This window comes from Pelodiscus sinensis, chromosome 2 (assembly GCF_052426305.1).
Source record: "Pelodiscus sinensis isolate ZL-2025 chromosome 2, ASM5242630v1, whole genome shotgun sequence".
NCBI classification, from domain to species: domain Eukaryota; kingdom Metazoa; phylum Chordata; order Testudines; family Trionychidae; genus Pelodiscus; species Pelodiscus sinensis.
Window position 1 is genome coordinate 2,845,180 of NC_143053.1, and position 12,203 is coordinate 2,857,382.

Consider the following 12,203-nt stretch of genomic DNA (forward strand, 5'->3'; position numbering starts at 1 on the left):
AGGCTGAGGAAGCGGGGGTTACAGGCTGGGTGTTGGGGGGCAGGCTGAGTGAGCGGGGGTTACAGGCCGGGTGTTGGGGGGCAGGCTGAGTGAGCGGGGGTTATAGGCCGGGTGTTGGGGGGCAGGCTGAGTGAGCGGGGGTTACAGGCCGGGTGTTGGGGGGCAGGCTGAGTGAGCGGGGGTTATAGGCCGGGTGTTGGGGGGCAGGCTGAGGAAGCGGGGGTTACAGGCCGGGGGCCAGGCCGAGGGAGCAGGGGTTACAGGCCGGGGGCCAGCTGGGGGGCAGGCAATGGGTCAGCACGGTGAGGGACACACGGGGGCACAGCGAAGCCTCCAGCCGCCTTTATTCACAGCTGCACTTTACAGACGTACCCCCCCCCACGCCCCCCCTTCCCGCCAGAGGAGCAGCCGGCCTGGCCTAGGCTCCCCGCCCCCCAGCGTTCCTCCCCCCCAGGCTCCGGGCCCCGCTCCAGGCCGAGCCCAGCGAGCTGGTGCCCGTGGCACCCGGGGACTTGGGGCGGTTATTGCACATTCAGCATCAGCCAGGGCCGGGCTGGGCCGCCCGCGCCCCCCAGAGCCCCCCCGTGCTGCGGCCGGGCGTGCCAGGGCGGCAGGGCCATGGGGGGGGCGTGGCCGGCCTTGCTGGGCGGGACGCGGTCCAGGTCCGTGGGGGCGCCCAGCAGCGGGGGCAGGGGCAGGAGGTCCCAGTGCATGGGGCTGAGGTAGACGGGGCAGCAGCCGCCGCAGGGCAGCCCGGGCACGGGGGAGAAGGCAAAGCAGGCGGGGAGAAGCGGGGGCAGGCCCGGGGCGTAGAGCTGGTGCCCCGGGGAGGCCGGGGGGGTGCGGCACGTGGAGCCCTCCGAGTCGGAGCTGGTGCTCGGGAAGGGGGGGAGCAGCCGGGGGCGCTTGGCCGGGGCTGGGGCCTGGGGCCCGGCTGGGCTCTGCTCGTCCCTGGCCGGCATGGAGGCAGAGCGAGTCCTTGGGACGCCGGGCGCCGGCGGAGGGGGAGAAGGGGGCATCTGGCTCTCTGGGGGGGGAGGCCCCCCGGGCTGCTGCTTCAAGTCCACCTGGCGCAGGTTGTGCAGCAGGGTCTGGATGGAGAAGCTGTCGGGCCGGGGCCGTGCCGGTGTCTCTGGGGCAGCCCCGGGGGCCGGAGCCCTGCTGTCCACCCCGGCTGCTCCCCGGTAGGGCTGCCCGTGCAGGACGAAGGGGGCCAGGTCGCTGGCGAAGGAGGCCGCCTCCTGGCGGGAGATGGCCGTGTTCTGCAGCTTCAGGGCCTCCGGCGGGATGCGGCTCACGTCCACCGTCCAGAAATTCCCCTTGGCCTGGGGCTTGGCGGGGTTCTTCAGCAGCTGCAGGGACAGCGAGGCGGGCTCAGGCTGGCTGTGGGGCTGTTCCTCCAGGGACGGGGTGCCCCAAAGAACCTGCCCTGTAGCCCCGCTGATCCCAACCCCCCCCCGCTGCCAGCCTGCCCTGTGTCCCGTCACCCTCCCCCACTGCCAGCCTGCCCTGTGTCCCGTCACCTTCCCCCACTGCCAGCCTGCCCTGTGTCCCGTCACCCTCCCCCACTGCCAGCCTGCCCCCATGTCCCATCCCCCTCCCCCACTGCCAGCCTGCCCCCATGTCCCATCCCCCTCCCCCACTGCCAGCCTGCCCTGTGTCCCGTCACCCTCCCCCACTGCCAGCCTGCCCCATGTCCCGTCCCCCTCCCCCACTGCCAGCCTGCCCTGTGTCCCGTCACCCTCCCCCACTGCCAGCCTGCCCCATGTCCCATCCCCCTCCCCCACTGCCAGCCTGCCCTGTGTCCCGTCACCCTCCCACACTGCCAGCCTGCCCTGTGTCCCGTCACCCTCCCCCACTGCCAGCCTGCCCCCATGTCCCATCCCCCTCCCCCACTGCCAGCCTGCCCCCATGTCCCATCCCCCTCCCCCACTGCCAGCCTGCCCTGTGTCCCGTCACCCTCCCCCACTGCCAGCCTGCCCCATGTCCCGTCCCCCCTCCCCCACTGCCAGCCTGCCCCCATGTCCCATCCCCCTCCCCCACTGCCAGCCTGCCCCCATGTCCCATCCCCCTCCCCCACTGCCAGCCTGCCCCATGTCCCATCCCCCTGCTGCCAGCCTGCCCCATGTCCCATCCCCCTGCTGCCAGCCTGCCCCCATGTCCCATCCCCCTCCCCCACTGCCAGCCTGCCCCCATGTCCCATCCCCCTGCTGCCAGCCTGCCCCATGTCCCATCCCCCTCCCCCACTGCCAGCCTGCCCCCATAGAATCATAGAATCATAGAATCATAGAATAATAGGACTGGAAGGGACCTCGAGAGGTCATCGAGTCCAGCCCCCCGCCCTCAAGGCAGGACCAAGCTCCGTCTACACCATCCCTGACAGATGTCTATCTAACCTGTTCTTAAATATCTCCAGAGAGGGAGATTCCACCACCTCCCTTGGCAATTTATTCCAATATTTGACCACCCTGACAGTTAGGAATTTTTTCCTAATGTCCAATCTAAACCTCCCCTGCTGCACTTTAAGCCCATTACTCCTTGTCCTGTCCTCAGAAACCAAGAGGAACAAATTTTCGCCTTCCTCCTTGTGACACCCTTTTAGATATTTGAAAACCGCTATCATGTCCCCCCTTAATCTTCTTTTTTCCAAACTAAACAAGCCCAGTTCATGAAGCCTGGCTTCATAGGTCATGTTCTCTAAACCTTTAATCATTCTTGTCGCTCTTCTCTGTACCCTTTCCAATTTCTCCACATCTTTCTTGAAATGTGGCGCCCAGAACTGGACACAGTACTCCAGCTGAGGCCTAACTAGTGCAGAGTAGAACGGCAGAATGACTTCACGAGTTTTGCTTACAACACACCTGTTGATACAACCTAGAATCATATTTGCTTTTTTTGCAACAGCATCACACTGTTGACTCATATTCAACTTGTGGTCCACTATGACCCCTAGATCCCTTTCCGCCATGCTCCTTCCTAGACAGTCGCTTCCCATCTTGTATGTATGGAACTGATTGTTCCTTCCTAAGTGGAGCACTCTGCATTTCTCCTTATTAAACCTCATCCTGTTTACCTCTGACCATTTCTCTAACTTGCTAAGGTCATTTTGAATTATGTCCCTATCCTCCAAAGAAGTTGCAACCCCACCCAGTTTGGTATCATCTGCAAACTTAATAAGAGTACTCTCTATCCCAATATCTACATCATTGATGAAGATATTGAATAGTACGGGTCCCAAAACAGACCCTTGAGGAACTCCACTTGTTATCCCTTTCCAGCAGGATTTAGAACCGTTAACAACAACTCTCTGACTACGGTTATCCAGCCAATTATGCACCCACCTTATCGTGGCCCTATCTAAGTTATATTTGCCTAGTTTATCAATAAGAATATCATGCGAGACCGTATCAAATGCCTTACTAAAGTCTAGGTATATGACATCCACCGCTTCTCCCTTATCCACAAGGCTCGTTATCTTTTCAAAGAAAGCTATCAGATTAGTTTGGCATGACTTGTTCTTCACAAACCCATGCTGGCTATTCCCTATCACTTTATTACTTTCCAAGTGTTTGCATACGATTTCCTTAATTACCTGCTCCATTATCTTCCCTGGGACAGACGTTAAACTGACCGGTCTATAATTTCCTGGGTTGTTCTTATTCCCCTTTTTATAGATGGGCACAATATTTGCCCTTTTCCAGTCTTCTGGAATCTCCCCTGTCTGCCATGATTTTTCAAAGATCATAGCTAAAGGCTCAGATACCTCCTCTATCAGCTCCTTGAGTATCCTGGGATGCATTTCATCAGGACCTGGTGACTTGCTGACATCTAACTTTCCTAAGTGATTTTTAACTTGTTCTTTGTGTATCCTATCTTCTAAACTTACCCTCTCTCTGCTTGTATTCACTACGTTAGGCACACCTCCAGACTTCTCGGTGAAGACCGAAACAAAGAAGTCATTGAGCATCTCCGCCATTTCCAAGTTCCCTGTTACTGCTTCTCCCTCCTCGCTAAGCAGTGGGCCTACCCTGTCCTTGGTCTTCCTCTTGCTTTTAATGTATTTATAAAAGGTCTTCTTGTTTCCCTTTATGCCTGTAGCTAGTTTGATCTCATTTTGTGCCTTTGCCTTTCTAATCTTGCCCCTGCATTCCCGTGTTGCTTGCCTATATTCCTCCTTTGTTAGTTGTCCTAGTTTCCATTTTTTATATGACTCCTTTTTTATTTTGAGATCATGCAAGATCTCCTTGTTAAGCCAAGCTGGTCTTTTGCCATATTTTCTATCTTTCCTACACAGCGGAATTGTTTGCTTTTGGGCCCTTAACAACGTCCCTTTGAAATACTTCCAACTCTCCTCAGTTGTTTTTCCCTTCAGTCTTGCTTCCCATGGGACCTTACCTACAAGTTCTCTGAGCTTATCAAAATCTGCCTTCCTGAAATCCATAACCTCAATTGTGGTGGTCTCCCTTCTACCTTTCCTTAAGATCATGAACTCTATTATTTCGTGATCACTGTCCCCTATACTGTCTTCCACTTTCAAGTTCTCAACTAGTTCCTCCCTATTTGTTAAAACCAAATCCAGAACAGCTTCTCCTCTGGTAGCTTTTTCAACCTTCTGAAACAGAAAGTTGTCTCCAATGCAGTCCAGAAACTTATTGGATAGCCTGTGCCTCGCTGTGTTAGTTTCCCAACATATGTCTGGATAGTTGAAGTCCCCCATCACCACCAAATCTTGGGCTTTGGATAGTTTTGTTAATTGTTTAAAAAAGGCCTCATCCACCTCTTCCACCTGGCTAGGTGGCCTGTAGTAGACTCCTAGCATGATATCACCCTCGTTTTTTACCCCTTTTAGCTTAACCCAGAGACTCTCTACACAGCTATCTCCTACGTTCATCTCCACTTCAGTCCAAGTGTGTACATTTTTAATATACAAGGCAACCCCTCCTCCCTTTTTTCCCTGTCTGTCCTTCCTGAGCAAGCCGTACCCTTCCATACCAATATTCCAATCATGCGTCCCATCCCACCAGGTTTCTGCAATACCAATGATATCATAGTTGTATTTATTGGTTAGCAATTCCAGTTCTTCCTGCTTATTACCCATACTTCTCGCATTTGTATATAGGCATCTAAGATACTGATTTGATCTTGCCTCCCTGTTGTGCCCTGACCCTCCTTTCTCCTTGCCATTATAGGCCGTAGTCCCCCCCATGTCCCATCCCCCTGCTGCCAGCCTGCCCCATGTCCCGTCACCCCCCCGCTGCCAGCCTGCCCCGTGTCCCGTCACCCTCCCCCACTGCCAGCCTGCCCTGTGTCCCGTCACCCTCCCCCACTGCCAGCCTGCCCTGTGTCCCGTCCCCCTCCCCCACTGCCAGCCTGCCCCATGTCCCATCCCCCTCCCCCACTGCCAGCCTGCCCTGTGTCCCGTCACCCTCCCCCACTGCCAGCCTGCCCTGTGTCCCGTCACCCTCCCCCACTGCCAGCCTGCCCCATGTCCCGTCCCCCTCCCCCACTGCCAGCCTGCCCCATGTCCCATCCCCCTCCCCCACTGCCAGCCTGCCCTGTGTCCCGTCACCCTCCCCCACTGCCAGCCTGCCCCCATGTCCCATCCCCCTCCCCCACTGCCAGCCTGCCCTGTGTCCCGTCACCCTCCCCCACTGCCAGCCTGCCCCATGTCCCATCCCCCTCCCCCACTGCTAGCCTGCCCCCATGTCCCATCCCCCTGCTGCCAGCCTGCCCCATGTCCCATCCCCCTGCTGCCAGCCTGCCCCATGTCCCATCCCCCTCCCCCTGCTGCCAGCCTGCCCCCATGTCCCATCCCCCTCCCCCACTGCCAGCCTGCCCCCATGTCCCATCCCCCTCCCCCACTGCCAGCCTGCCCCCATGTCCCATCCCCCTCCCCCACTGCCAGCCTGCCCCCATGTCCCATCCCCCTGCTGCCAGCCTGCCCCATGTCCCGTCACCCCCCCACTGCCAGCCTGCCCCATGTCCCGTCACCCCCCCACTGCCAGCCTGCCCCATGTCCCATCACCCCCCCCACTGCCAGCCTGCCCCATGTCCCGTCACCCCCCCACTGCCAGCCTGCCCCATGTCCCGTCACCCCCCCACTGCCAGCCTGCCCCGTGTCCCGTCACCCTCCCCCACTGCCAGCCTTCCCCCATGTCCCATCCCCCTGCTGCCAGCCTGCCCCACGTCCCATCACCCTCCCTCTGCCAGCCTGCCCCCCCATGCCATGCTCCGTGTCTCAGCTCCGCACACCTTGGAGAAGCAGCTGTTGGAGGACAGGTTGTGGCGGATGGAGTCCTTCCAGCCCTGGTAGCCCTCGGAGAAGAAGGGGAAGAGGGCGCCGATCTCCTGGATGATCTGAAACCGAGACGGGCGGTGAGAGACGGGACCCTCGCCAGCACCCCGGCCGGCCCAGCCACGCCCCCCGGAGCCAGTGACTCCCCTCAGCACCTTCCCCACATGGACCCTCCTGCCTCGATCTGCTGACCCCCCCGAATCCCATCCCCCTAAACACTGCCCCCCATAACCAAATCACTGCCCCCCACAATCCCCACACCACTCCCCCAAACCACTGCCCCCATAACCAAACCACTGCCCCATAACCGCCTCCCCTAAACCACTGTCCTCCACAGCTCCATCCCCCAAACCACTGCCCCCACAACCAAACCACTGCCCCCACAACCAAACCACTGCCCCCATAACCAAACCACTGCCCCCCATAACCTCATCCCCTTAAACCACTGCCCCATAACCAAACCACTGTCCCATAACTTCATCCCCTTAAACCACTGACCCCCATAACCAAACCACTGCCCCCATAACCAAACCACTGCCCCATAACCTCATCCCCTTAAACCACTGCCCCATAACCAAACCACTGCCCCATAACTTCATCCCCTTAAACCACTGACCCCCATAACCAAACCACTGCCCCATAACCTCATCCCCTTAAACCACTGCCCCCATAACCAAACCACTGCCCCATAACCTCATCCCCTTAAACCACTGCCCCCATAACCAAACCACTGCCCCATAACCTCATCCCCTTAAACCACTGCCCCCATAACCAAACCACTGCCCCCATAACCTCATCCCCTTAAACCACTGCCCCCATAACCAAACCACTGCCCCATAACTTCATCCCCTTAAACCACTGCCCCCATAATCAAACCACTGCCCCCATAACCAAACCACTGCCCCATAACTTCATCCCCTTAAACCACTGCCCCTCACCCCTACCTTCCCCACATAGACCCCCCTGCCAATCACTGAACTCCATCCCTACCTGTCCCCCAATCTCGGACCCCACCTGCCACCCACCCCACAATCCCATCCCCCACCAAGCCACCTTGAACGAGTCACCCCACTTCCCCACCCCGAGACTTCTACCCCGACCACCCCCAGCCCTATTCCAGTGACCCCCACCGCCCCCTCCCCACTCCAGCCGTCCCGCCCCCTTCCAAACCAGGGATCGCCCCCAGCCGCTGCCCCCTGTTCCCAAGCCGGAGACGACCCTGCCACCGCCAGCCCACCCCTGCGCCCCCCACAGCTACCCGGTCCCCCCAGGCAGACAGAGCGGGGCGCAGCCCGGTGCCGTGGCCCTGGCTGGGCTCCCCGCAGGGAGTGTAGGGGCCGGGGCGCACCTGGCACAGTTTGAGGCGGCGGCCGGGCGCGGCGCGGATGACCAGGGCGATCATGGCCAGGTAGGTGTAGGGCGGCTTGCGGTGCCGGTTGTATCGCTTCTTCTTCGGCGGGGCCGCGGGCGGCCGCTCCCGGAGCGAAGCCGGATCCTGGTCCGGATCGGCCGCAGCGCAGTGGCGCGGCCGCTCCATGGCGCGGGGCCGGGGCCGTCCGTCCGTCCGTCCGTCCCGGCGGGCCGGAGCCTGTGGCGGGGCAGGGCTGCGGGGGGCGCGTTCGGGGCGCTCCCTGCCCATCGCCCCTTTGTCATGCTGATGGGCGGCGCCCCCCGCTGGAGCCAGCCCGGCTGGGGCGCGCCCGGGGGCAGGGGCCGGGCGGCTCCGCTCTCGGCAGGGGGCCCCGGCTTGATGGAGGTGAGAATGGGCGAGGGGCGGCCCCGCCCAGCCCAGGACACGGGCGGGGGGAGGTGAGCGCCGGCCCTGCCGGAGCCACCTGCCCTGCCTGGCTCGGGGCGGCCCCGCCCGACGGGGCGCTGGGGCTTGGGGCCGAGCGAGGCCTGGTGCAGTAACAGGGCCCGGCTGCGGGTCACAGGGCGCTGGGGGGGAGAGAACGGGGGGAGCCCCCCCCGCAGGTGTCTGGCCTGGAGGGGTCTGTCTGAGACACCCCCTGGGGCATCACCCCCCCCCCCCCCCCCCGGTGTCCAACCTCAACCTCCCTGGCTGCACTTTAGCCCCAGCCCTGCTCGCCCATGGGGGGGGGGGGGGAAACAACTCCCCCCCCAGCCTTGTAGGCACCTGAAGGCTGCTCTCAGCCCAGGGCCCCTCATCCCCAGACTAAACAAGCCCGGGCCTGTCGTCTGCCCCTTCCTAAGGCCTTGCAGCCGGATCCTGCCTCTTCTCCACCTTTCCCATTTGGGCCCCATGTGCCCGGAACAGGTGGCAGTTCTCCCGCTCAGGCCCGATCCCAGTGCCCCCCCCGGAATGGCCCAGGAGGCGTCTGCTTCTCTGTCCACCCTGGACTCATATTTAGCTTGTGATCCACTGTGACCCCCCCCCCGCCTCTCTGCCGTGCCCCTTCCCTGGCTGCGGGGGGGCTGCCATCGCTCCCTGGGCCCTCTGCATTCATCCCGTCTCCTCGGGGCGGCCAGAAGGGAGGAGGAGTCGCCTGGGGTGGGGAGGGAGCTTTTTCTACCCAGGCCTGCGGTTCCCATCCGCTGCCCAGGGCTGGGCCGTGGAGACGGGCAGCACCCCGTGGGCAAGGCTTTCCTGAGGCCACCGGGCATGGCCGGGCACCAGGCCCACACGGAGAGGGAGGCCGGATGCCCCTTGGCCCAGCCCCCCTTGCAAGGGCTGTAGGCTCCGCTGGCCCAGCAGGGAACCACAGTCCTGTGGCAAGGCCCAGTGTCCCCTGCGGGGCCTGACCCGTCCTGTCCATCAGCCCCAGGCTCGGCGTCTCCGCCGTGGAGAAAGCCACAGGTCCCCCACTTGGGCCGTGCGGACGGGGCCCCCAGACCCGCTGTCTGGCTTCGGGGATCTTGCAATGCATAAGCTGGACTCGGGCTTTCTGCACCCTGGGGGGCAGGACCATAACCCGGGGGTGGGGTGGGGGCGATGGCCCCTGGCTGGCATGCAGCAAGAGAGCACATTCCGGTGCGGGCCAGCTCCCCCCCCCCGCTCAAGATGGCATGTGCCCTCTCCTGGCAGGTCTCCCCATGGCCCCGGCACTGACTGCGCCCCACACTGCTTGGGGTGGGGCTCAGTCACAGCAGGGAGACGCCCCCACAGTGACCCATGTGGCCGGCTTGGCCCGGCCCGGGGCTCAGAGCCCCCCTTGGTGCCCAGTTTCCAGTTATGGAGGATGTGAAGGGGGGCCCAGCGTCCGCTGCAGCGGCAGCCCCCCCCCCCCCCAGCCCAGCAGGCTGGAATCAGCAAACGCTCCCCTCTGGATCCACATGGCGGGCGCCTCAGGGGCCGTGTGGACAGGCCCATCAAGGAGCTAATGGCTCCCCCAGGGCAGCGGAGGAGGCCGGCCCAGCCCCTTGCCTGTCTGGCCGAGAGGGGCTGCTGGGCGCTCAGTGCGGAGTGTCTGCTCCCCCCTCGCTCGTTAGCCCCAGCCCCCCGGTACCTCAGCCCTGGGGTGCCCCCCAGCCCTGCCAGCGCCCCTCAGGGCTGAGGCAACAGGGGCCGTGGGTCAGACTGAGGGGTTCAGGCAGGGCTAGGGACACCCAAGGGCTGAGGTAACGGGGGCCGTGGGTCAGACTGAGGGGCGCTGGCAGGGCTGGGGGGCACCCCAGGACTGAGGTAACTGGGGCTGTGGGTCAGATTGAGGGGCGCTGGCAGGGCTGGGGGGCACCTGAGGGCTGAGGCAGTGGGGGCCGTAGGTCAGACTGAGGGGCGCTGGCAGGGCTGGGGTGCACTCCAGGGCTGAGGTACCGGGGGGCTGTGGGTCAGACTGAGGGGCGCTGGCAGGGCTGGGGGGCACCCCAGGGCTGAGGTAACGGGGGCCGTGGGTCAGATAGAGGGGCGCTGGCAGGGCTGGGGGGCACTCCAGGGCTGAGGTAACGGGGACCGTGGGTCAGACTGAGGGGCGCTGGCAGGGCTGGGGGGCACCCCAGGGCTGAGGTAACGGGGGCCGTGGGTCAGACTGAGGGGCGCTGGCAGGGCTGGGGGGCACCCCAAGGCTGAGGTACCGGGGGCCGTGGGTCAGATTGAGGGGCACTGGCAGGGCTGGGGGGCACCCTAGGGCTGAGGTACCAGGGGCCGTGGGTCAGACTGAGGGGCGCTGTCAGGGCTGGGGGCCATCCCAGGGCTGAGGTACCGGGGGCCGTGGGTCAGACTGAGGGGCGCTGGCAGGGCTGGGGGGCACCGCAGGGCTGAGGTACCGGGGGGCTGGGGGTCAGACAGAGGGGCGCTGGCAGGGCTGGGGGGCACCCCAGTGCTGAGGTACCAGGGGGCCGTGGGTCAGACTGAGGGGCGCTGGCAGGGCTGGGGGACATCCAAGGGCTGAGGTAACGGGGGCCGTGGGTCAGACTGAGGGGCGCTGGCAGGGCTGGGGGGCACCCCAGGACTGAGGTAACGGGGGCTGTGGGTCAGATTGAGGGGCGCTGGCAGGGCTGGGGGGCACCTGAGGGCTGAGACAGTGGGGGCCGTAGGTCAGACTGAGGGGCGCTGGCAGGGCTGGGGTGCACTCCAGGGCTGAGGTACCGGGGGGCTGTGGGTCAGACTGAGGGGCGCTGGCAGGGCTGGGGGGCACCCCAGGGCTGAGGTAACGGGGGGCGTGCGTCAGATAGAGGGGCGCTGGCAGGGCTGGGGGGCACTCCAGGGCTGAGGTAACGGGGACCGTGGGTCAGACTGAGGGGCGCTGGCAGGGCTGGGGGGCACCCCAGGGCTGAGGTAACGGGGGCCGTGGGTCAGACTGAGGGGCGCTGGCAGGGCTGGGGGGCACCCCAGGGCTGAGGTACCGGGGGCCGTGGGTCAGATTGAGGGGCCCTGGCAGGGCTGGGGGGCAACCCAGGGCTGAGGTAACAGGGGCCGTGGGTCAGACTGAGGGGCGCTGGCAGGGCTGGGGGGCTCCCCAGGGCTGAGGTAACGGGGGCCGTGGGTCAGACTGAGGGGCGCTGGCAGGGCTGGGGGGCACCCCAGGGCTTAGGTACCGAGGGGCTGTGGGTCAGACTGAGGGGCGCTGGCAGGGCTGGGGGGCACCCCAGGGCTGAGGTAACGGGGGCCGTGGGTCAGATTGAGGGGCCCTGGCAGGGCTGGGGGGCACCCCAGGGCTGAGGTACCGGGGGCCGTGGGTCAGACTGAGGGGCGCTGGCAGGGCTGGGGGGCACCCCAGGGCTGAGGTACCCGGGGGGCTGGGGGTCAGACTGAGGGGCCCTGGCAGGGCTGGGGGGCACCCCAGGGCTGAGGTACCGGAGGGCTGGGGGTCAGACTGAGTGGCCCTGGCAGGGCTGGGGGGCACCCCAGGGCTGAGGTACCGGGGGCCGTGGGTCAGACTGAGGGGCTCTGGCAGGGCTGGGGGGCACTCCAGGGCTGAGGTACCGGGGGCTGGGGGTCAGACTGAGGGGCGCGGGCAGGGCTGGGGGGCACCCCAGGGCTGAGGTACCGGGGGCCGTGGGTCAGACTGAGGGGCCCTGGCAGGGCTGGGGGGCACCCCAGGGCTGAGGTACCGGGGGGCTGGGGGTCAGACTGAGGGGCGCTGGCAAGGCTGGGGGGCTCCCCAGGGCTGAGGTACCGGGGGCCGTGGGTCAGACTGAGGGGCGCTGGCAGGGCTGGGGGGCACCCCAGGGCTGAGGTAAGAGGGGCTGTGGGTCAGACTGAGGGGCGCTGGCAGGGCTGGGGGGCACCCCAGGGCTGAGGTAACGGGGCCCGTGGGTCAGACTGAGGGGCGCTGGCAGGGCTGGGGGGCACCCCAGGGCTGAGGTACCGGGGGCCGTGGGTCAGACTGAGGGGCGCTGGCAGGGCTGGGGGGCACCCCAGGGCTGAGGTACCGGGGGCCGTGGGTCAGACTGAGGGGCGCTGGCAGGGCTGGGGGGCACCCCAGGGCTGAGGAACCGGGGGCCGTGG

At 64.4% G+C, this 12,203-nt stretch overlaps 1 protein-coding gene across 1 annotated transcript; it reads right to left on the minus strand.

Annotated features, from left to right (window-relative positions):
* Positions 1–267: 267 nt before the first annotated feature.
* On the minus strand, positions 268–8,297 carry LOC142826678 (uncharacterized). The gene is made up of 3 exons (XM_075919785.2): positions 7,644–8,297; positions 6,253–6,357; positions 268–1,352 (listed from the first exon to the last, which is right to left on the minus strand). The coding sequence occupies exons 1-3, from the start codon at positions 7,932–7,934 to the stop codon at positions 522–524; spliced, it is 1,227 nt and encodes a 408-aa protein (XP_075775900.2). The 5' UTR covers positions 7,935–8,297; the 3' UTR covers positions 268–521.
* Between the last annotated feature and the right edge of the window lie 3,906 nt (positions 8,298–12,203).

Excerpts from the sequence above, each read along its gene's own strand:
- LOC142826678 (XM_075919785.2), bottom strand. The coding sequence starts at position 7,934 with ATGGGCAGGGAGCGCCCCGAACGCGCCCCCCGCAGCCCTGCCCCGCCA. Across the intron at positions 6,358-7,643 it reads GCCGCCTCAAACTGTGCCAG|ATCATCCAGGAGATCGGCGC; the intron begins GTGCGCCCCGGC and ends TCTCGGTTTCAG. Across the intron at positions 1,353-6,252 it reads CCAACAGCTGCTTCTCCAAG|CTGCTGAAGAACCCCGCCAA; the intron begins GTGTGCGGAGCT and ends CTGTCCCTGCAG.